General features: G+C 39.7%; 3 protein-coding genes across 4 annotated transcripts in view; all 3 read right to left on the reverse strand.

Annotated features, from left to right (window-relative positions):
• Nucleotides 1-1233: 1233 nt before the first annotated feature.
• Nucleotides 1234-11060, reverse strand: LOC144526918 (uncharacterized). Of its 2 annotated transcripts, none has more exons than XM_078264659.1 (7): nt 10864-11060; nt 9799-10001; nt 9591-9683; nt 7369-7464; nt 5935-6045; nt 5705-5834; nt 1234-4100 (listed from the first exon to the last, which is right to left on the reverse strand). In XM_078264659.1, exons 1-7 carry the CDS (start codon nt 10874-10876, stop codon nt 2224-2226), a joined length of 2523 nt encoding a protein of 840 aa, XP_078120785.1. In that variant the 5' UTR covers nt 10877-11060; the 3' UTR covers nt 1234-2223. The 2 variants fall into 2 exon arrangements, with proteins under 2 accessions (XP_078120785.1, XP_078120786.1); XM_078264660.1 differs by lacking the exon at nt 10864-11060 and adding an exon at nt 10679-10734.
• Nucleotides 11061-11469: 409 nt separating this feature from the next.
• LOC144526959 (uncharacterized) lies at nt 11470-15610 on the reverse strand. Its single transcript, XM_078264727.1, has 7 exons — nt 15457-15610; nt 14723-14925; nt 14327-14419; nt 14146-14238; nt 13913-14023; nt 13668-13800; nt 11470-13364 (listed from the first exon to the last, which is right to left on the reverse strand). Exons 1-7 carry the CDS (start codon nt 15458-15460, stop codon nt 12004-12006), a joined length of 1998 nt encoding a protein of 665 aa, XP_078120853.1. The 5' UTR covers nt 15461-15610; the 3' UTR covers nt 11470-12003.
• A 6952-nt stretch (nt 15611-22562) lies between these two features.
• Nucleotides 22563-24578, reverse strand: part of LOC144526108 (sodium channel protein type 5 subunit alpha-like) — a 42769-nt gene continuing 40753 nt past the window's right edge. Inside the window, exon 27 of the mRNA XM_078263324.1 lies at nt 22563-23973. Coding sequence (XP_078119450.1) covers nt 22742-23973 — 1232 coding nt within the window. The 3' untranslated portion in view covers nt 22563-22741. The remainder of the gene's footprint in view (nt 23974-24578) is intronic.

Consider the following 24578-nt stretch of genomic DNA (forward strand, 5'->3'; position numbering starts at 1 on the left):
CGAGATGTCTCAATACCAGGCTTTATCAAGAAAACATTACTTTCTTGAGAAATTCATTAGCCTAATTAGCATTAGAGTGTTTACAGTTTTCACAGTTACATAGGCAATTCTGTTCAAGGAAGGCAGCTTTTTTACAGCCCTGAAACTGGCAGGTGGGAATGAGATCACTGAATTATCTCATTAGAGAGTCATTATCTTTCACCTGAAAATGCATGGGTATGTCCTCAAAAGGGTCAAGATAAAGCCCCATGACATGTAGAAAGAACACACATACTTCCTAAAGCTGAGAGGTTCTGCATAATGTCTTTGGCACATTCTCTTGGCAGGCAGGATGTAGCACGAGTTTCCACAGGATCCCGATGTTCAGTGGAGAAGATGAGTAGCATTTCTGAGTCAGATAGAAAGAAGGAATAGTGCCGAGTACAACCAGTGTCTCCAGCCTGACATTTGTGTGGTTTTTAACATCTTGCAACATTTAACACACCCCCGCATTCATCTTTGGCGTTGATCTCCCTGTGAATGGCAACGATTGTGGTTTGTTTTAGAGAATATGATTCAAAAGCTACTATGCATAAGTGAGCATGGATGAGATGAAACAAGCCTTGAACAAGGGAGAAATGAGGGTAAAAAACAGCTTCCATCTTCCAGCGAAAACATTAAAGTCAGTACAGCACACATGGAAGAGATTAAACGACTTAATCTGCACGAAGTCCAAGTTAACATACAAGATACCGGGAACAACCATGGTCGAGATCAAACTTTACTGTTTGCTAAACTGGGCTAAGGTTGGACAATGCAAAAACAACAAAGGAATTCACTTTGTTATGGTTGGAACCACTACAGATACTGCTAGGCGCCAGTCAACACATCAGGAAATTGCAGGCTGATCAAGATTCCGAACCACATCAAATGAAGGTAATGACAGGAAATGGGCCAAAATCACTTCTGCTGCATCAGTCCCTTAACAATCTCTACTCTGCTAAAATATCTTTGAAATTGTCTTCAGTCGGTTGCAAAGCAGAGAATACTTGATTAATTCTATTTTCAATACCTATGGTCACCAATGGCCACCACTGCCTGGAAATGCATGAAGAGCAAGGGGGAAATGGTTACTGGTCACCTACTGCCATCTAGTGAAACCTTTTGTTATGACAAAATGTATCTACTAATACTGTACACACTTTTTCTAAGAACTCAAATGTTTTTAAATAAATTAAATCAACATGCACAAGGTATAACCAACGTAATTTAATTTGAAATTCACAAACTTTGCAAACCATAGTGAGGGATATAAAAGGCCTACAGGAATAAAGTTATGTCATGTTGAAATAATGGCGTCATCAGTTTAACTTTTGCACTCTCAAAATATTTGTCTTTCGGCATATTTACAGAGAGCCGACATTTTCATTTCTATTACTATTGAGGCCTTTCCAAAAAATATAATTTCACCAATATTACAGCTTCTGAACATACAGTATCTCACCCAAATAATATCCAGAATAGCATCCAAACATCTTCATGCATAAGAAACTGATGCAAGAAAAAAAAGCTCAAGGAAAAGCCTTGTGGGGAATTAGGGAAAAGAACGTGCTTGTGCAGATGTTAAAGAAAGGGTTTGGCATTTTGTAAATATTTACATCCTTGCTGAGTTAGATGAGAAGATTGATATTACTCATATTTTTCCGTTCAATATGAAATTACAGCTAACAAAGCTCAATAATTAGCATGTTATATCTTGTTTTGTTTTTTTATCTGTACAAAACTAACTGGTTTAGTAAGTGCCAGGACTTTTTCTTTGACAGGCACATTTCACATACCCTTTGACAGAGCCAGGCTACCCGTTTCCCCCTCCCTTTAGTCTTTGTGCTAAACTAAGCTAAGAGTCTCCTGGTTCCAGCTTAATAATGGACGAAATATAAGACTGTATCAATCTTCTCATCTAATGATCGGCAACAAAGCGAATAAGTGCATTTCCCAAAATGTCAAACTATTCCTTTACATTTTCACATAGTCCTTGACAATTTGCTTATGTGACTACATTTACTTCACAGTAAAGAGAAAACTTTTCACCTCAATTTCAACAGCAACTGTACAGCATCATTCTATATTCCTTCATGTATTGCTTGGTGTAGTTGGTCCATCGCAACTGTAGTAGCATTACCTTCAAATGCAGTGTGTCAGTATATGTGTAAAATGTTCTGCTCGTTTGCTTTCAAGACGGACTCAGTTCATGTTTGAGTGGCTTTTCAGGTGCCTCCTCAGGTGGTTCAGACAGGTGTAGGTCTTGGGACAGATCTGGCAGTGGTATGGTCTCACCCCTGAGTGGTTCAGCATGTGCTGCTTCAGCACACTGCCATCTGAGAAGGCTTTCCCACACTGAGAGCACACATACGGCCGCTCTCCTGTATGCACACGCATGTGAACCGTCACCTTGTGTGCCATTGTAAAACCTTTGCCACACACGGTGCACTTGAACGGCCTTTCTCCTGTGTGGGTGAGCCTGTGGGTGCGCATTGCACCCATCTGGGAGAAAGCCTTACCACAATCTGGGCAAACGTGCGGCTTCTCGCCGGTGTGAACCCTGGTGTGGCTCCTCAGTCCTCCTGCTGTGGAGAAACACTGGGAACAGTGAGTGCACTGGTAAGGTCGCTCTCCTGTGTGAGTACGCATGTGCTGCTTCAAGTCGTAGCGGTTTCTGAAGCCGCGGCCACAGACGAGACAGCTCTCTGGTCGGTCATCGCTGTGGCGCAGCTCGTGGTTGGCCAGGCATTTTTCGGACAGGAAGCACTTACCACATTCCTGACACTGATAGGGTTTCTCGTGGTCAACTCCCTGATGGTACTTAAGCTCGCTGATGCCTGGGAAAGTCTCATCGCAGTATCTGCACCTGAAGCGATGGTTGGGGCTGTAGGGAAGCTGGTGTTCACTCAGCTGATGGTTCCTCAGCAGGTGGGCCATCTTGAAGGTCTTTCCACAATGAGAACACTCGTATTTTGTCAGCAGCTGGACACACTGATGTCTGACCCGCTCATACAGAGACCTGAATTGACACCCACACTTGGTGCAAATGTGGGAAGCATTTTTACACTTTCTCTTCCTGTGCCTGGAGAGGTGAGCTTCTGTGCGGAAGGCTTTACCACACTGAGAGCATTTGTAAGGCTTCACTGCAGTGTGGAACCTCTGGTGCTCGAGGAATTCAAAACGATACTTAAAGCTCCTTCCACACAGTGGACAATTATGCGTGACTCGTCCTCGTGGGTAGACAGCTTTGACAGATGTCTTCCTGGAGGACATAGATGCCGAGGAAGTCCGATAAGCGGAGCCACTCTTCCTATGTTTACCTCCACTCATTAATTTGGCGGTATCCATCTCACCAACCTCTTCATGTCGTTGTTGATGTTTGGTCAGACACTTGGAGGAGATAAAGCTCTTTCCACACTGCTTACACTGGTAAGGTTTGTCATGATCTACCTGCTGATGATACTTCAAGTCACCAATTCCTGAAAAACCTACCCCACAATGGCTGCACTTGAAGAGGCGGCTTTGGACATGAGTTAGCAGGTGTTCTTTTAAGCTGTTAGACTTTTGAAAACTCTTTCCGCAGTGCGCACAGTCATAGTTACGGCCCCGTTTTGGGCAGTGGTGTCTGAATTTGTCTAGTGAGGTTGGAAAACTGTTCCCGCATTTAATGCACAGATATGCAGCATTTTTGCATTTCCGTAGCCTGTGGCCGGCCAGCAGAGTGGCTGTCCTGAAAGCCCTCCCACACTCGGAGCAGTTGTAAGGCTGTAGCCCACTGTGGACTCTCTGATGTTCGATGAGGACAGAGTGATGCTTGAAGCATTTGTCACACTCAGGGCATTTATGCATCCCTGACTGCTGTCTCCTGCGAGGAGATGATGAGATATCAGTCCTTTTTGGCGATTCAGGAAAGTCAGTTGAGGTGGAAGGGTTTGTAGACAGTTCTTCATCAAACATGACTATCTGAGGAACGTCGTTATTTTCATCGTCGCAAGCACTCGGGTGGGAAGCGATGGCCACTTCCAGCGATGGAGGAAGAGACAGAGAGGGAATGAGAAGATCATCTGACTGAAACGGAGCTGTAGGGAAAATGTGAGGAGAAAAAGTGTTAATACACAGCCTCCCTCTTCTTCCACTAATCAGTCCTTCCAGGATTTCGCGACCTTTTTTTGAGATTGTTCTGGCCCAAAATGCCCGATTTCGTGGGAGCTTTTGTGCGATAAAAGTTGCAACGTCTTTTGTATGTTTGTTGCAATGAAGTTGCAGGAGACAGTGAAAGTTGCGATTTTACTTTTTATTTATATAAGGGCTGTCAATCGATTAAAAAATGTAATCTAATTAATTACATACTCTGTGATTAATTAATCCAAATTAATCGCATACATAATTAACGGTGCCTGAACCGATACTTTTTAAGAAAGTAAAAAAAGAAAAGAAGAAAAAAAAGGGTACTAAACAACAGTTGGTGACATTAAAGAACGGCTTGTTTATTGCTAAGGCCATATGGTCAAAATGAAATGATTTAATAATAATGTATAACAATAACTTATTTCACTAATAAATTGCTTTTGAACGACAAAAACAACAACCAGATAGGAAAAGGACATTTACAATAACTTCAAATGCACCTTGAGGCTGTAGTTTACCAGTTTCATTGAACGCGTAATTTTTTTCTCAGATTAATTAATCGAAATTAACGCGTTATTTTGACAGCCCTAATATGTATGTATGTATGTATGTATGTATGTATGTGTATATATATATATATAGTTCTTTAAAAATAAAAAGGAAACTTGTTTTGGGGAGAATAAAACTACTCTGGGCTGAGATTTCCTAGTAACCTTACCAAAAAGGCTTAGGATGCTGTTAATGTTGGTATAATATGAAAATGGATGGTGGATTTAAGACAAAAAATAATAATGTATTGAATGAATCAAATTTGAACATATGTGTCAGTGGCTTGTTGATCTTTACATTGTTAGTTAATTTCCTAACCTGGCCTGGGTCACACATTCATACGGTTTAATAAAGTACTGACTTTAACTTATCATTGCACTTACAATAACGAGCGCAGCTGTCCTCAATTTAGGTCATTGTGTCGTCTCATCTCCTTTTTTTCCTGCATCCACCGTGTGTGTTGTTTGTGTGTGTGTGTCTGTGTCTGTGTGTCTGTTTGTGCGCAAGCATCAGTCGCGGAAAGGAGCTGCAGCCCCACCCGCTGCAGATAGCCGACAAGATTGAAACGGCAGCAACTTTAGAGTGAAAAAAACGTTACAGCGTACAATGATGTTAAAATGTATACAGGACAGTCTAAAATGTTTTGCACGGTCTTTCGCTGTACGTTTTGTTGGTAAATGTGAGATGTTCGAGTCACATATGTCTCGTCTTCACATCACAAACAAGGAAATGATCAACCCGTTCTCACTCCTGCTTGGTCATTGGCTCTCAGAGTGCACGTGGGACTGCTGGGATTGGTTGAAGTTGCGGGAAACTTCAGGTTATTGGTCAAATTTGCGGAAAATTTGCGGTGATTGGTCAAAATTGCGAGTCGCACCAAATTCGCGATGATTGGTTGAATTTGCGTGAATTGGCGTGATCGCGACATCGCGAAATCCTGGAGGGACTGACTAATACACTATATGATGACTAGTACATAGCAAGAGTGAAAAAGCTGTGCACATACCAACACTACTCTTAGCCAATTTCCCGTGGCACTGTTTGCTTTGGAGAAGAAATCTGAGGTCCTCTCCATTTGAGACACACTGCATGTACTCCTCTAGGACAGAGGGGGCAGCACTGATCCAGGATGCAGTCTATACAGGAGAGGCACAAGAGACATTTTGAATTTCACGTTAAAAAGGTCTCCTTATTTATTGACTGAATTTTCTAATCTTTCAGAAATCCTCTTTGCACCTGTTTGAAATCTGGTATTGGCAGCAGCTCCTCCAGTCTGGTGAAGAATTCACAAACCAGAGTCTCCAGTGCTGTGTCAAAGTCAGGGCCATACTCCACTGGAAACACATTCTGTCAGATGGAAGAAAAATGCACAACAACCAGACACCTTCAGCAAATAAATATCCATTTAATTTCTCACATTTTGTTCTGTTTAAAAAGGTGCACTATGTGTTCCTGCACGGTTTCAGCACAATTTCATTTTTGTCTCAAATCGTAGGCACCTGTCCTTGATTCGCTAGCTGCCTGCCCCCTGAATACACTGTGAAAAATTAAAAAAAAAAAATTAATATTTGAATATTTAATGCTCAATTGCAGCCTGTTAAATAATATGTACTACACTACTCAGGCACATGCATCGTCACTGCCACTATAAGCATGTGGTTGTTGTTACACATTATGTCCCCTAGAGGGACTTCTAACATTAGCCTGGCCTTGAGGCGACCTGCACGCAACTTTGTTTACATTCATTTTCCACCACGAGCACACAGCGACAAACACAAATCAACAGAGAACTCTGTAATGAAACGTTATCTAACAAGTGTAGTGAAGCGGCTCTGTTGTAAAGGCTAACGGTGCTCGGTTAGCACAATGATATCATGTTAGGAAGCACAGCCAAAACGATTTGTCATAAACTAGGTTAAGTAACAAACGATGCTAACTGCATTAATAACCAAGCCAAACGGTGCTGTTACTACTATTTTAGTGATTTATAAGCAACCTGTTTCCAGCAGATTGTCACGTTACTGAGAATACAGCTGTAAGAAGGTAATATATGATGTGGAAGCTAACTGACAGCTATAGGGCAGTTAACATCAACTTTAGCTTTCTCCATGAAGCTCCCAGCTAAGCTAACATTACTATACCTCGCGACGCAGTTAGGAAACCAGAACGAGCTAACTATTGATAACATAAGCATTTTGGCTCGGTGGATGTCGATTTTAAAGTCATGTTAAAACTATTTCCCGTCCTTCTTACGATTTCCAGCCGCAGCCTGTCACTCCCCCGTGTACTAACGTTACTCGGTACGTAACGTTAGCTCCGTAATGTTGTACTAACGTTAGCTTAGACCTCACTATGCCTTCTCACTCCAGCTAAGTTATTGTTCATACGACATGAATCACACATGCGGGTAGGCCAAGGCGAGAAGAGGAAGATTACCTAACGTTTATTATATATAACATATATTTATTTAAAAAAAATAAATAAATAAAAAAGTCACATTCGAATAGTATCGATTCTTTTACTATTCGAATTATATTCGAATTTCGGTATTCGTTCCAACAGCCCTAGAACGCATAGTGCACCTTTAATCTGTGATAAAGAAATAGACTCATACGATTTGAGTTTTGGCAGATCATGTTATTTGGGGATATACATTTAATTTAATCTTACCTTGAGGAAGTGTTCTCTACCATCAGTGTCTTCAATGAGGCCTTGCACCAGCTTCATAAAGTTCGCCTCTGGTGCCTCAATTACAGGATCGTTGGTCTGGGTTAGAGAACAAAACAGCCTAGTCAGATGATTAGAGGCAAATTAAATGTGAAGAAAATATAAACCAACCAATAAGGGTGAAAAATATTTTCCATCAGTGATCTGTTGATTATTTTCTTGTTTAATCAAAAGTGTTTTGTCAATAAAAAGTAAATGAAAAATGAGCAAATTTCCCAGAGCCCGTGACGATGTCTTCAAATTGTTTGTTTTGGAGCATACCTTCAGAAATCGATCACTTTTTGACCTACCCCCTTTCATTTTGAATGAGTTTTTTTTTCTACATCCTAACCAGAACGAACCAGGATGATTCAGGAGAAAGGGGCCCTCAAAGTTGACCCATCTAAAGACACAGCTATCTTCTTTAAAATTAAACTAAACTGTGTGGTCTGATCATTGGAAAGCTAACGAAAAGGGCAACCAAAATTTCTTTTGGTCCAAAATAAATAAATAAATATGCAAATTATGTCACTTTTTCCCCTAAACCTTAATTTGCAAAAATGCCTAAACTCAGACTTTTTAAATATGTTAGAGTGTAAACACTTCTTTTCATCTCCTGATGTTTTGATGTTATGCCCGCTATCAGTTGAGCAACAGCAGAGTTCTGAGTATACGGTGGGTAGTAGGGGTGCATGATACATCGACTCATTATCGTTATCGCGATATCACGTTGCGCAATATTATATCGAAAGTGTTGCGATAAGTATGCAATATTTTGTGGAGCGCTGCGTCCCGTCCGTTGACTGTGTGGCTTAGTTGTGTTTGATTTAGAGCCTGCTTGAAATTCTATAATGATCATCATTTCATTGGCCAGTTACCGTGCCATGTTCACGTTAGTGCATGTCAGCGCACGGGTCCGTGACAAACCCTATGTAGCGTACCACGTGTGTGCATATTTCAAGACAGTGACAGTGTAAGTGAAGAAATAGATGGACAACTAAACGGAACGAATCAGAGAAGCGAAATAAATTTATTTTATACTGTACAACCAGTAAAACATGTCCTGTTCTGTAGACATGGTCCTTATTTATTTATTCATGTTGTACCAGTCCAATATGACTGTCAGTTGAAATAAAACTTGTGTTGTATTTGTTATGAATCTATTTTGATGCATTTTCCCATAACTTTTGTAATTTTACATATGTTTAAAAATATCGAAATGAATATCAATATCGCAATATCACATTTTTGTCAGTATCGTGCAACCCTAGTGGGTAGGTCGGTTTAACACATGAATCCTTAATGTTGCCTTTGATTTTCTGTTTCACCTCAAATATTACTTCAGTTTGTTCCCTTTGTTTATCATCACGACTGGAAAACAGAAATGAAATGAAATTACATTACAAAAAAGCCCTAGTCAGCAAAAAATGGGAAGATCTTTACTTTTTTATTTAAAGCCACATGTCAAGGGCTGAGGATGCTTTGCTCATCTCTATTGGACTTAAACAGTATGTTCTGCCTGTTGCTGAGTAAGACTCCACTGATGTAAGCACATTTTTCACACATTTCACGCTACAACATTGTTGTTGACTTAGGCATCCTTATAATGTAATTTAATTTTAATTTGCCATTTTCCAGTCACGTGATGATAAACAAATGGGAAAACTGAAGTAATATTTAAGGTAAAACAAAATATCAAAAGGCAACGTTAAGGAGTTCTGTGTTAGAAGGACCTAAAGCTTTCCAATGATTAGAAAACCGTTATGTATGACAGTATGTTTATTTTTGAAGAAGATACCTGTGTCTTTAGATGGGTCACCTTTGAGGGCCTGTCTCCTGAATGGTTGGTCATTCTGGTTAATCAAACCACGTTCTAATACTCTCTTATGTAGGTAAGATTATGTACTTGTTCAAATTGAAAGGGGAGAGGTTCAGAAAGTCATTGATTTCTCATGGAATGCCCCTTTTGTCCCAATCCAAAACTCAATTATATCCAACTTACTATCATATAAGACAGAGAACCCTGATATTTGAGAGGTTCGAACCAGTCAATGTATTTGCATTTTTGCTTTAAAATGCAGTCAAGCAATTAATCAAACATCAAAATAGATTTTTTTTTGCTGATCAATTAACAGATTAGTTGACTAATGTTTTCAGTTCTACAACCTATCAATAAAAACACTCACCTCCTCAATGCAAGAAGATCGTATTCGGTTGAGGTGGCTCTCAACGGCCTTGAGATCTTCAGGGTGTTCAGAACGCAACAGCTCAAGAGTTGTCTGGGGGAAAATGAATTCACGATTTGAATGTTTCCATGATACCCTTTTGTTGAGTCTCTTATCGCATAGTTCTTATTACTGTATATACATGATTGATCCATTTCAAAACACTTACCCTTGCTCTCAGGCCCAGTGAGAGCAGTCTCCCTTCTCTTTTACTCATCAGTTCAGGAACTGCATCTGTTACCATAGACACAAACTCCTCCAGTTTCCCATAGTGCTTTATGTTCCGCTGGCGTACCACTTCCCACATCACTGCTGACATCAGCCGAAGTGGTGGGACCAGGAGTGCCAGCGAGGACAGAGGGACACTGAATTCTTCAAAGAGAAAATAGATTGGGTCACATATGCCCAGAGGTCACTTCTAATGTTAAATGTGTTATGACTATGAAGAAAATGTAATATTGGATTTAATGTTATATGCAAATAATTCACAATAGGTTATACTTTGGTATGTATAAGTATCTAGGTACTTATTTTAAGGAGAAAGGGGAATAGACTCCAGTGCTAATTGTTATCTGGAATGCATTTCCTAATTAGTACAGCATCTCAGTTAAAGTCCGTTCAGCCACAGTATCCATTCCTTGATGCACAAGCTAGTGTGAAATAACGTTACATCACTGTATAACGTTAGCTCCATTGCATGTGCAACGTTGTAAAGTTAGTCCTTAAATGCTAAAATAAACACATGGGGCGCTTTTACACTAACATTACAGCCCACACGGCGAGAAATGGCAAAGGACATAACGTTATAGTGAGTATCGTTAGCCATAACATGAAGACTTTACGTTCTAGAGCTGTTGGCATAACGTTAGTCACTTCATTTCAAATTTAGCTGGATCTTGCTAACGTTAACTAGCAGTCACAAAGACCCAACAGTTCGGTTGCGTTTTATACATAACATGACACAAAACCTCTTTGACCGTAGAAAAACGTATTTAAACACGATACATCGTTGCTTTTTGTAACCAAGGCAAAGCGTTAGCTAACGTTACCAGACTAGTCACAAGGCCGCTGATGTTGCCTGGTATAACCGGCTTCATTATTGGTAAAAACAATTCTTGTTCCAGTGATTAGTCGAGGCCTATAGAGCCTCGGCTAATCATTAGCTTTAGCTATTTGGCTAGCCGCATAAGCAATACATATACAGTTTTGCCGAGCTTCACAAGCTAATACATACCCGCGTCGTTCATTTTGGAATTCTCTAATAACCATAGAAAGAAAAATCATTTCAATGGACTATCTTTTATACTTTCGTTTAGCGTGCTAGCTAACCGCATACGGGGCTTCAGGCGCCAACTTCTTCCTGAAACACGTTGTTCATTCTGGGGAGCGTTGGCCCACTCAGTGTCAGTAAGTAACAGCGAGGCTTGTTTTGCTTTACGGGGAAGCCCGGATAAGGCGATTCCAATTCACTCTGCTGTCAAAATGAGATGCACCGCCTCTCCGGACTATCAAATAACTAAATCTTTAAAGTAATGTTTAAACTTAATAAACTTAGTTTTCTTAATAGCCCTTGTATTTGTAATGTCTCAAAATCATATAATTGTAATGTGATGGGGTTTGAATACATATATATTAGTAAAACCTATATTTAAAAAATGAAGATGTCATGGAAACGATTATAATTTCTGCTTGGAATAAAATCTAGAAAAACCCCTATCAGGATAACAGGAGCTTTATTTCTTAGTGTATTACTTTGGGTTGTCTAATTTATTATTATTATTATTATTATTATTATTATTATTATTATTATTATTATTATATGATTAAAGATCACAAACATATGACATGGATTTGTACAATATCACTGCAGGATGTTTCATGAATGTCAGACAAATGGTGGTGATGGCGCGGTGGCTATGATACATGCCTTTGGTGTGGAAGATCTGGGTTCAATTCCCACTACAATACATCAACCAATGTGTCCCTGAGCAAGACACTTAACCCTTACTTGCTCCAGAGGTGTGCAACCTCTGACATATATAGATAAAAGCATCAGCTAAATGTAATGTAACAAATTCTGCTGTTAGGAGCAAATGCATTGGGCAATTTATTGTTTGTTATGTGCTCTCTTAGAGACTCTTATATGTTTTAGGGCTTCAGAGAACAAAAGTAATACACTTAGATATCATTGTAGAGGGTACGATGAGAACAGATCTGACAACGCAGAATAAGGAATCAGTCAGTAAAAACAAGAACTTTTGCAACGTCCTTACAAGAGAGAGTGACTGTATTACAAAATGCATGCTGTCAACACCGCAATCAGTACAGGCTAGTTGCATCGCTAAAACATCAATTTGATAAAATGACAATGGAATTAGACAGTCTGGCTTTTCACTACACTGTGAGTTTTCAAGTGTCTCCTCAGGTGATTGTGGCATGTGTAAGTCTTTGCACACAAATGACAAGCGTAGGGTCGCACCCCTGTATGTTTCATGGTATGTTTTTTCATTTCGCCACCACGTGAAAAACCTTTCCCACATTCAGGACAGATGTAAGGGCGCTCTCCGGTGTGAATACGCATATGAATTGTCAATTTGCTTGCCATGGTGAATCCCTTCTCACATACAGTGCACTTGTAAGGTTTTTCCCCTGTGTGAGTGCGTCTATGTATCTGCAGCTCGCCGGCTGAAATAAAACCCTTGCCGCAGTCAGAGCACAAATACGGTTTCTCTCCAGTGTGGGTCCTTATGTGTACGTTCAGGTTTCCTGACACAGAGAAACATTTCCCACAGTATGTGCACTGAAATGGCCTCTCGCCTGTGTGACTGCGCATGTGCAGATTTAGGTCATGTTTGTTCTTAAAAGCTTTGCCACAACGCACGCAGATCTGTGTTCTCTGTTGCCTGTGGCGCAGCTCATGGGCTGTCAAACCAGCAACAGAGCTGAAAAACTTCCCACACTGCATGCACTGATTGGACAGCTTGGGAGGATGAATCTTCTGGTGGGATTTCAGCTCTCTCATACTGGAGTACACTTTCCCACACTGTCTGCACGTGAAGTTACGGTTCTGCGTGTGAGTCAGCTCATGCTTACTCAGCAAGTGCATTTTCTTAAAGCTTTTTCCGCACTGAGAACAGTCAAACTTCTGGACACTATGACCACACCGGTGTCCTAATTTGTCCTGTATTGATTGAAAGCTATTCCCACATTTGATGCAAATATAAGCTGCTTTTGCGCACTGTAACCGTCTGTGAGTTGACATGTCAGAGGTCCTTCTAAAAGCCTTTCCGCATTGAGAGCACTTGAAAGGGTTTTCTCCGGTGTGAAGCCTCTGATGCTCCAGGAGTTTATAGCGGTAAATGAAGCACTTTCCACACTGAGAGCATTTGTGTGCAACTCTCTGCTTTGGAGGGCCAATCTTAGAGCTGGACAATACAGGACTCTCAGTAGATGTAGAGGGAACCCGGCAGGTGTCTGAACCTCCGTCATCATACTCCTCCACAACATCAGGAATGCTGTCGCTGCATTTCCCTCCTGTTGTTTGTTGTGCATTGCTGCTGTCCAGAATGTTTGTTTCCTCCTCAGATGGCCAGCTCACATCCTGTATCGCCATGTCTTCTGCGTCCTGCGGAGAAATCTCCTCAGATTCTCTTTGGTTTTGAAATGTTTGGGTGTGAGATTCTACAGGAGGGAGCGATAATGATGAGAAGAGCCGCTGCTCTGAGATAGAGGGCACTGTTTAAAACAATAAAAAAAAAAGAGAAAAGTGATTACTCCTACAAAAAATAGTCATTACCAATTAATCTGTTGATTTTTTAGCAATTTAGTCTATAAATGTCAGCAAATAGTAAACAATGTCAATCACAAGATTTAAAATTGGTTATTTTTTCTGATTTGACGAGCTGGAACCAGCAAATGTTTGTCATTTTTGCTTGAGAAATCACTCTGATGAATTCATCACCAGTTCATTGACAGATGGTTTCAGCACCAAAATGAACATAATACAACCTGGCTGGTATCCCAGGCAGACTGACTTACAATGGGTATCCATCTTGGTCGTTTTACCGCGGTGGGCCTTGCTTCTGAGCAGTACTTTGAGGTCATCTGCTTTGGATACACACTGCATATACTCTTCTAGCACAGAGGGTGTATCACTGATCCACACTGCGGTCTGTATCAAACAAACAAAAGTATTATTTTGATGGACTGGAACCAGAAAACCAATCACAGGAAATGCTTTGTAAATTGTTTTGTTTTTTTATGGCACAAGTTGTTTTCTCTACCTGCTTAAAGTCTGGTATAAGCAGCAACTCTTCCAGTTTGGTAAATAACTCACAAACCAGTGTCTCCAGAGCCGTATCAAAGTCAGGCCCATACTCCACAGGAAACACATTCTGTGAAGTGACATTTTTCAACCCATGAATGTAAAAGCTCATGTTATTGCATCGTTTGACATATCAAACAAATTGCTCCTTTTCATGTCAAAACTGACAATGAGGCGAAAGCAGAGACACACCTTGAGGAAGTGCTCTCTCCCTTTTGGGTCCTCCAGGAGTCTTTGAACAAGCCTGATAAAATTGGCTTCAAGATCTTCATTACCTGGATGCACCTGTAAAGTAAAATATACACACCTAAAATAAGAGGAACGCTTCTTAAACAGATACCATTTAATGCCCATAATTAAAAAAGTCACACACCTGTTTTGAGCTAGATGCCAGGAGGCTGTTCAAGCGTGTTTTAACACCTCTGAAATCCTCTGACTGGTCAGAACTTAACATCTGTAATGCCATCTGGAAAATCCATAAGGCAGGCGTCACTGACAAATAAGACAACTCAAGAATCTCCCCCGTGTAGCTACAAACACCACAGTGAAGAACTGCAAACAATGAAATCTGTGTGCAATAACAATAAAGCTGATTCTAATCCAAGGAATAGTCATATTAACTAATATAATCCTTGTGAAAAGATGCCAAAAACAGCATTTCCACAATCAGACAACTTTCAGCATAAAATAGGTTTGACATGAGATCAAATTAGCTGAAAATGAAGAAAAAAAACTATACATTGATATATAGTCCAACTGTATCCCTTACCCTTGCTCTTAAGCCCAGAGTGAGCAGTGTCATCTGTCTGTCCGTCAAGATGTCAGGGATGGCTTCAGTTACCAAGGACACAAACTCCTCCACATTCCCATAATGCATGACGTTCCTCAGACGAACCACCTTCCACATCACAGCCGTCATCACCCGCAGAGGTGGAACCAGGAGCCTCAGCGAGGACAGGGGCAGGGGACCCTCTGCAATTATTATTCTTGCTTGAGAATACTGCACTTAAAATATTCAGTCACACCAGAAACATAAAGCATCTATACCATTATGTACAGTCTCCCCATTGGTGGCAGAGATATGTACTGAGAGAACAAGTGGATGACAACACAGGCACCTTTCAGCAGACAGATCATACTATCACACTTAAAAAAACGCCAACAAAGTGGCCTGCTCATCTTTTTTGCACACATTCATGCTTTATCAGGCAGCAGCAGTCATATAAACTAGTGTTACATAAGGTAAAACAACAGCAAAGACTGCATCAGGCAACTCATGACAACTGTTTAAGGAAATGAAAAATAAATAAATATAGTAACGTTATAACTTTAATAGTTTCTCCCCTTCGCGTCACGTCTATCTAAAATACGTCCAGGAATATTATAACTTATTATTTGTTTGGTAAGTAACGTTAGGAATTAACGTTGGTTGCTGTTAGTTGTAAGAAGGGAACCTAACCGCGTCAATAAAGGATATAACTTTAGCAAAATACAAAACGTTACCCATTTTATTCCCCCGAAGAGCTATTTTAATTGACACTGAGGAATCTTTGTTAAATAAAAGAAAGACGTCCTCCTGCAGTCAAAAAGAGCTTCTATATAATCCAGCACCTTGCTGCTTTTTTTACTGTCTATGTATGTATCAAATGCTGAACACTACTTCCTGAATCTACTTCTTCGTGTTGTGTATTTCGGTTGACATCCTGTTGCTTTACCGCCACCCATAGACTGTTAATATCATAGACTTTTAATAATATACAGTCTATGGCTAATATTAATATTTACAGTCAATGCCGCCACCCACCGTCTATCGTTCTTTCAGTAATTACAGGCAGTCCATAGCTCTTTTTTTGGTAAACCGTAACAGATTAGCAATTTTGTTGTTAGATTTTTATTTTTATTTGAAGTTACTGTTAGCTGTTTTCTTAAATCTTTTTTTGTGATCCAATTTTTATTTTTATTTGAAACAAACAAGACAGTTATGTACAGCCCAGTTGGAGTGTAGAAGACAAAAACAAACAAAACAAAAAGAATATGCTAATATATGAAAGATGCTGACAACATACAATAATATCCAAAATAAAATAAAATATACATTTACACATAAGGACACACATACCCCATACCCCCTATTCAGCCCCCCACCACCCTCCCTTCCCCGGACTGACAGTACACACTTCATAGTATTCAGCAAGTGTAACATTGTTCCATATACAGTGGCAGAACACAACAATCTTACATACCACAAAAACTCAAACACAAAATTAGGCAATAAGGCCCTTAATCTGCACATGATCCTGTTTTGCGCCACGGAACTCTCTAAACTCAAAATGGCCATAAAAGACAAATACTATTGTGGTATACTAAGTGAGTGTGGTTGCTTCCATCACGTTGCCACCGATTTCTTTGCAGCAATTATACCAACCAAGATAATCAGCGGAAAGGAATTGGAATGTTTTTCTTAAATCTTGAACACCTTTTAATTCTCTTGCCAGGAAGCCCCATAGAAAGAGGAGAGCTGCCATCTTTGTTTAGTTCCTTTCTCCTGTTTGTTTTATTTTGGGCAGTTTAGTTAGCATTGCGATTTTGTTTTACTTTAGGGCTGGTTTGTTTATTATTTTGACTTTTTGACTTTTAATGACTTTTGTCTCACTCCAGATGTACACAGCAGCCACAGTATCAGCTGGAACTAACTGTAAGTGCATGAATCTCCTGGTGGTGGCAGTAAAGGCTTTCTAACAGGGAGGGTAAGTATTCATCAGAAATAGAGGAACCATGGGAAAAGTAATTAGATAGTGCTTCATCAGACCATCTGGGCAGCGTTAGACACCATGACACCAAGTAAATCCCTGCAGTGCATGTTGACCCTCTTGTACTTAAAAAAGGCTATTTTTTCTACTCTTGTGTTTTTGGATTTTCAGCCTTTTCAGTGAGGCCAACCTTGATTTTTACTTTGTTACAGCCAACCAGCTGCACAGTGGAACGCAGCACCAACTTGCAAATATATGTAGCTAACAACTTTAGGCTTATTGAATTACAATTTTAGTAAAAGTAGCTACAAAATCTTATAGTGTCCTAATTTTGAATTTATTTATTTATTGTTTTATCACAACAAGACACATAGTACACAAACCACCATGAACGTCGGTCACAGTGGATTAGTGAGCAGGGCTGTAGCCACCACTGTGGATAACAAAGTCTCAGTATTTTATCTGGAAATGTGGGTGTTTGAGTCCTCTGAAGTGCTGTTTTCATTCTCCGTTCATTCTTCATCATGAGGCCCTCAAAGGTCTTAGGACAAGTTATTTTTAATGCATTTAGGTTTTGGCCAAGAAAAGAAAAGAACTATGTTCTGATAAAACATTAAAAAAAAAAGTTTTGGTTGTGTAGCATTTGGCCTCATGACTTTCTGAAATCCTGGCTGTGGTTTAGTGGATGAGTTAAAGGAAACATAGCGAAAAGCAGTTTACAGTATGTTGCAGCTCTACAACAGTACATAACATTACAGTAAATCTATGGAAGTCCATTTCGAAACAGAAAAAGGGGAAAAAGAAAGAAAAATAGCCTAGTGCATGATAAAAATAAAAGATACTCATATTACTAAAGTTTAGTCAAAACTATGATAATAACTAAAAGCTTTGAGATGCTAAATCAAAATTCAAAAACATTAGCAACATTTTGACTCACTGAGTCTGCAAAATTCTGGACTTAAAGCAGGAGCGTGAATATTGGACTTACATTTGCCAGGTGGCAAAAAACATGAACTGAACACTAATGAACACTAATGTTCTCTGTATCTTCAGTTGTGTATGGGTAACTGTTAGTTAGGCTACTACTTGCTTGTTCACCATCTTAACTTAAAAGGTGAAAAAAGCATAACCAAAAATGGCAGAAAAAAGTCAGAGATTCATAAAAAATGAAGGTGCCCTGCTTCTCCTTAAAATATTGCAAACTTGTTTAGTGTTTACTGGTAATGTTCTTACTAATAAAGTCTCTCTCAAATAATAGCAATACTGACTTTATGCATACGTTTAGGTTCACTCAGCGATGGACAGAATTATAGACAGAGAGATCATCATGTTGAAAAAAATGAATTACATTCCCATTGACCTCATTGACTGATGATGACTCAACTCAAAGTGACTCATGATCTTCGTTTAACTAAATGTGATTTGAATAAATGGCACACATAAAATATGCAATTCATTGAACGTCTCTTGCAGCAGAGTTTAGCCTGTCTACATTATATAGACGATCCATCCATCTTCGTCCGCTTAGATATAGATGATATGTAATGCATTACGTTGACATTGCTGTGTTTTACTGTGTGCTGGTGCATATTGTAATTAGACATAGTGCCTTTTTAATCTTTTAAAAAATGTTTGCTCTCTCTGATGAGGCTTTAATCCCTGCCACATGTCCAAACGCTTAAAAATCAGATCAATTACCAAGGCACATTCAGTCAAGTCACATTTTTCTGGCACTTCACACACAAACCCAAATTAAATTCAAAGTAAGCATCTGTCTATTATGAGGATGGATGGCAGAAGCATAGTGTGTGTGTGTGTGTGTGTGTGTGTGTGTGTGTGTGTGTGTGTGTGTCAGTTGTGTTAATGCAATGTATATCCACATGTGTACTGTATGTACATGTGTGTGTGTGTGTGTGTGTGTGTGTGTGTGTGTGTGTGTGTGTGTGTGTGTGAAAGAGAGAGAGAAAGAAAGAGAGAGAGTGCATGCATTTGTGTGTCTGTGAGTGTGTAATTAAAACAAGTGATTTTTTTTACACACAGATTATCCCTCTATCCCAGCTGGTCAGAGTTGGATTTGACCACCGACAACCAGAGAGAGGAAATCGCTTTGGGGCTAAATCCAAATTGGCACCCTTGATGATTTTTTTTTTTCCCAAACTGAAAATGTGGGAGTGCTCAACTATTAACTTGAATTTGGCACTGAAATCTGAACATAACACGTTTTTTTGCAATACAACTCACTTATCATGTCTTGAAGAAGTCTTAGAGATGGAAAAAAATCACAAAACCCCAAAAAAGAGAAGTTCTAGTTTCTTTGGTTTTTATTATTTTTTATGGCTGTGCATTATTTATTATTGTGTTTTTCCACGACTGCAGTAGATTTTCTGGAGTTAAATCATGCAGCAGCATTACTGCGTGGTATTTTTTTGCGTGTAAGCCTCTACTCTCTAACATATCAATCAGCGCAGATTGTTTCATCTATGTTGTTGTACTGCATTTGTGGAGGCATTATACACAAATGCAAGCTTTAAAGGGCAATACACTTACAGAGACAGACAGCCATGAAGATGCAGATGAGGTTTTTGCACATCTGTCCTGGTTTTTTATTCACATGTCATGGACTCAGAGAGAGATTTAACAGCGCCTCTCTTGTAATGAGGTCAAATCAGCTAACTGGTTCCTCATGTGAAAATGGAGAGACAGAGTTTTGCTTGTTTTTCAGAACAGCACAGTATATTCACAAACATATCTATAATTGCTAAATGTTAGCCTTGCTAAATACTAGAATAAGCCAAAACATGTGTCATCCACCTTTGAACTGTACTGAGAGTTGGAAAATGCACAGATATGGAAAAGAGTTTTATTACCATTTAATAAAACAATCCATGAAATGATAAACCTAAATGCAATACAGACAATCAGGCTCTCAAGGAAAGTCTTTTATATATAAAAATTAACACAGTATATTTATAGAATTTGATCACATCTTGTTATGGCCGTCATGAGAGTCACTGAAATGGTCTTTCAATATAAATACATTACAAAAAATAGTTAAAAATTAGCTTTACATACATTACACAGCCTCAAAGTACTTTACACAGTTAATTACAAAATGAGCTTTTAGTGCAATCATGCTCTTCCAATCCACATCCATCAGATAAAATTAAATGGCCTAAAGAGATTCAGAGAAGTGTGCGGACAACAATCAAAATCAGGCACATAATTCAGGGATTATTAGTACACACAGCTCTTCTTTGTAATCAATACAACGATACAAGTCAAACGTGCAATGTGCTATGTTTGACAAATTAATTACAATTGTAGTTTTTCACATAAGAACCATTTCAGTAAATTTCTTCATATTACATTGTGAATAATGAGATAACGGGGAAGACCCAGGACTAGGTGGAGGGATTATATCTCCACCCTGGCCTGGGAACGCCTCAGGATCCCCCAGTCAGAGCTGGCTAATGTGGCCCGGGAAAGGGAAGTTTGGGGTCCCCTGCTGGAGCTGCTACCCCCGCGACCCGACCCCGGATAAGCGGACGAAGACGGATGGATGGGTGGAAGAAATTGTGCTTTTCTTAATGTATTTGTATCATGACCCAAATACACTTGATGCTATTGTAACCAGGGGCCACATCTCTATCAGTTAAAGCACCTTCATTTAATCAAAGTGCATATCAAAGGAATAATTTAATTGATTACACAATTCATAAATAAACAAATACATCCCAAACATTAGAAATTATTATCAATTCATAATTCTGGCTTACAATTAATTATGTTTTTCTATACATTTTAAAATGTTAAAATTTAAATTTGAAAATGTTAAAATTTAAATTTGAAAATGTTATTAGCAAATGTTAGTTTTGGTTAAAATCATATTAGTAACATCTGAATAAGAGCTTCATAGCAGCTGCAGTCATGAATGCAAAATCGCTCCTCATGTCAACATTCGTTAGCAATATAGCATGCTAGCTACAGTGTAGTAGCTTACTGGGTAATGTTTGGTAGGAATTGTGTTGTTCAATATTCTCAATCTGCTTTTAGCGAGCCGGTCTGTTGGTTTATAAGCTGCATGACTACAGCATGTTGGTGGGTCAAAGTGTTTCAATACTCTGAGCACTTTTAGTGGAATTTATATCAATATCAAAACAGCTGAACATTGTTTTCGTCAAAAAATGTGAAAAAGCTGCATTTTCTCACAAAAAGAAATTTTTCATGCAAATGTAATTATTGTCACAAACACAGGCTAGTATTTACAGCTGCTTGAATCTGTTCTCAAATGCTGTTTTCTGTAAGAAATGTTAGCTGAATTTGTTTTTTATTAGCTACTTTAGTTCATTAGCTACTTTAGTTCATTAGCTACTTCAGTTCATTAGCTACTTCAGTTCGTTAGCTCCTTTTGTCTATGAAAATATTTATTTTAGAGGTATGTCAGTGTTCCATGCTGTTGTCTTGGTCTATTAGGTGAACAGAATTTTCATTTGTCCCTTCAGTGTCTCTCGGGCCCTCTGTCTTAAGATGATTTTTTGCTCCAGATATTCTGGAGCAATTTCACTTTACAAGTCATCAGGACTTTTTACAACAAATAGATATTATTATAAACCAATGTCAACTGTAGTACAATCATTTCAGTGAATGTCTGCTAGCTAGCTATTGAGCTAACAACTTTTAGGAGAGGCAAAATGATGAACTTAGACAAATACCACAGGTCCAAGAAGATGACTTGTACCCTTTTGCCTATGAAACATTTTGCAAGTGCTTGTTGCACAGTTGTATATTGTCTGTAAAAACATACCTAACAAACATTTTGCTGCAAGTTTTACCGAATTAAAATTATAAATAAGAATGAGAAATAAGAATTTAATATTCACAAATGTTTCCTCTGTTGAACTTAAGGTTCAGTGTTTACCAGTGGAGAACCGTTAGGGCCCTCTAGGCCAGAGAGGTTATTTGAAAGGAGGATTTGCATTTTGCTTTAGAAATCAGCGTTTTTTTGTTTCGGTGATAATACTCACTCTCTCCACGCTGTTTGCTCGTTGCATTGTTAAAGGTCCCATGGCATGAAAATGTCACTTTATGAGGTTTTTTTTAACATTAATATGAATGCCCCCAGCCTGCCTATGGTCCCCCAGTGGCTAGAAATGGTGATAGGTGTAAACTGAGCTCTGGGTATCCTGCTCTGCCTTTGAGAAAAAGTAAGCTCAGATGGGCCGATCTGGAATCTTCCCTATATGTAGTCATAAGGGGAAAGGTTACCTCCCCTTTCTCTGCTTTGCCAGCCCAGAGAATGTGGCCCGCCCATGAGAAAAAGAGAGAGACATCATGGCTTGCACAAGGAGGCATGGCAGTTGGTCAAGGCCACACCCCCACCCTCCACCTTGCCCCCCCTCCTCCTCCTCAATAGCATTTAAAGCTACAGACACAGAAATGGCACATACTAAGTAAAGCTCATTTTGGGACTGGCTCTAGTGGCTGTAATTCTGCACCAAGGCTGAATTTTGGGAAAGAGACCACTAAGGCCTATATAAAAGCATCCAAAAAGCAGCATGTCATAGGACCTTTAAGGCTGGACTAGCGTCTTAATTTTTGTTTCAGAGCTGAAATTGTTATACATAATGTTTGCAGTACTATAAGAGAGGACACAATAAGCTAGGCTGGTAGTTTGTTTTTTTTTCCAACAAGGGAAGGGGGGTCAGAGGGCCAAGGGTTAAGAGTCACGGTTCGCTACTGGTGTTTACTGATATTTGAAAAAAATGTTGTGTTTTGAGTGAATGTAGGTGCATGACATTCATGTTTAATATAGGTATGTTTAATCTTTTTCAATCTGCCAAATGTAATTTTTAAGATGATCTCATGGAGGTCAGGACTGCAAAATTTTGATTGAAAAATTTATTGTTCAATTTAAACAGCTGAGTTACTTAAAATATTGCATAAGTTTTATCTCTTTGACAATGAGTTATTTTTAGCTATATTCTCTGCTGTAAACAAAACAGACAAAACCCCACAAACACTCTCCACACAATTGAGTCTCAAAGGAAAGTTTCCTCATATTTTTCACCAGGCTCTCTGAATTCAGAGTCTCTGGATATTGATCCGACAACCTCAGAGAGGTCACTGGCTGCCCTGGTCACGCTGTCATAAGATGGTGGTGAGGACAGTAGATTGTCCTCTGTTGTCTGGGCAATCTCCACCGTGACAAGTCCATAGTGCTGCATCATGGAGGCTATCAGCCCCTCCGTTTCTGGAGCATTCTCAACATCCACTACAGTCTCGTAGTTTATTTGTCTGTAGAGGTAGGATGCCTGCTTCATCTGCCGGCGCACCAGATGCCTCCTGTAACACCTCTGGATGATGATCGCGGACACCTCTTCCAGTTTGCGTCGCAGCGTGGAAGTGATGGGCTCGTGGGAAATCTTAGAGGGGTTAGTCATCATGAATTTCTCTTCCATTTGCTGTTTGAGGGCATCCATCTCACCCGACTCCCCCAGGACCCGCTTTGTGAAGGCAAACAGGATGTCCAGACAGTGAATCCTATCCCCGCTTACCATGGGAAGGTCCATGGAGATCAGCTTGATCCTGTTGGGCTTGGCTATGCGCAGCGGCTCCGACAAATTGTCAGCGAAGATTGACAGCATGGAAAACTCAATGAACTGTGTGGCCTCAGAATCAAACTTCTCCCAAACCTCATAAAACATTTCAAAGTCATCCTCGCTAAGTGGCTCTGTACTCTCCTCTGTAGCAACGCTGAAGTTCTCCAGAATGATAGCTATATACATATTTACCACAATGAGGAACGAAATGATTATGTAACTGACAAAGAAAGCTATGCCCACTGAGGGGCTGCCACAGTTTCCCCGGGTGTTAGTGCCAGTATTGACAAAGTGAAGGTCACACTCCTCTGGGGAGCTGGCCATTATAGGACTCAGGAGGTTGTCCCAACCTGCCGAGGTGCTGATCTGAAAAAGGCAGATCATACTATTCCCAAATGTTTCAAAGTTAAACATGTCGTCAAGCCCATCTTGTTTTTTCACGTAGGCAAAGTTCGCCATACCGAAGATAGCATAGATGAACATGACGAGGAAAAGCAGGAGGCCAATGTTGAACAGTGCTGGCATGGACATCATTAAGGCAAACAATAGAGTCCTTATTCCTTTGGCTGCACGTATAAGTCGAAGTACACGTCCTATCCTTGCCAGTCTGATGACTCGAAACAGGGTCGGAGATACAAAGTACTTCTCAATGATGTCTGCAAGAACAATCCCTGGAATGAGAGAGAAAGACAAGGCAAAAGTAGGTTTATCTCATTGCAAAATAATGCACTTAAACATTCTTAAAGCTGCACTAATCAAAATGTTTACATTAACAATGGTTCAAATAACTGTGTGTATTGTGAAAGGGTTCGCTCATAGTGACAAACCCACACAAAACGTTCACCTGACTGTAGTTCCCCTCAGCTCTACGGCCCACAACGTTACTGTTTTGGTTCACTTTCACTGCTTTAACCAACCTCGTTTCCAGCCACAGCAGGAAGCAAATTTCATTTCCAATGCTTTAATAAACCCACGGTATGCTACCTCCTGCTACTGTCCAGCATGAAATGTCAGACAAAGTTAGCTTCTAGCTGGTGAACATAGTGGAGCATTAAAGAGCCAGATATTTTCTTTGGGAGTTGGTTGAGAGTTAAAAGTAGAGTGAATACTAGACTTATTCATCAGGTGGCTAAAAACACAACAACAACTAAATGCTAATGTTGCTCCATGACTACTGGATGCGTAAATAGGCAACTGTTTGCCATACAACTTTACATGCTGACAAGCTATGTTGTATTTACAACTCGTTCCACTGCCTCCAAGTGGCCAATCAAAT

This window comes from Sander vitreus, chromosome 12, assembly GCF_031162955.1.
Source record: "Sander vitreus isolate 19-12246 chromosome 12, sanVit1, whole genome shotgun sequence".
Lineage (NCBI taxonomy): Eukaryota > Metazoa > Chordata > Actinopteri > Perciformes > Percidae > Sander > Sander vitreus.

What these genes read in the sequence shown, in the direction of transcription:
- LOC144526918 (XM_078264659.1), bottom strand. An exon ending in GATCTTCTTGCATTGAGGAG is followed by an intron (nt 7,465 to 9,590) that starts GTGAGTGTTTTT and finishes TCTCTAACCCAG; the next exon opens with ACCAACGATCCTGTAATTGA. An exon ending in ATTGGCTAAGAGTAGTGTTG is followed by an intron (nt 4,101 to 5,704) that starts GTATGTGCACAG and finishes TTTTCCCTACAG; the next exon opens with CTCCGTTTCAGTCAGATGAT.
- LOC144526959 (XM_078264727.1), bottom strand. An exon ending in CTCTGGGCTTAAGAGCAAGG is followed by an intron (nt 14,420 to 14,722) that starts GTAAGGGATACA and finishes TGGATTTTCCAG; the next exon opens with ATGGCATTACAGATGTTAAG. An exon ending in TTATACCAGACTTTAAGCAG is followed by an intron (nt 13,801 to 13,912) that starts GTAGAGAAAACA and finishes TGTTTGATACAG; the next exon opens with ACCGCAGTGTGGATCAGTGA.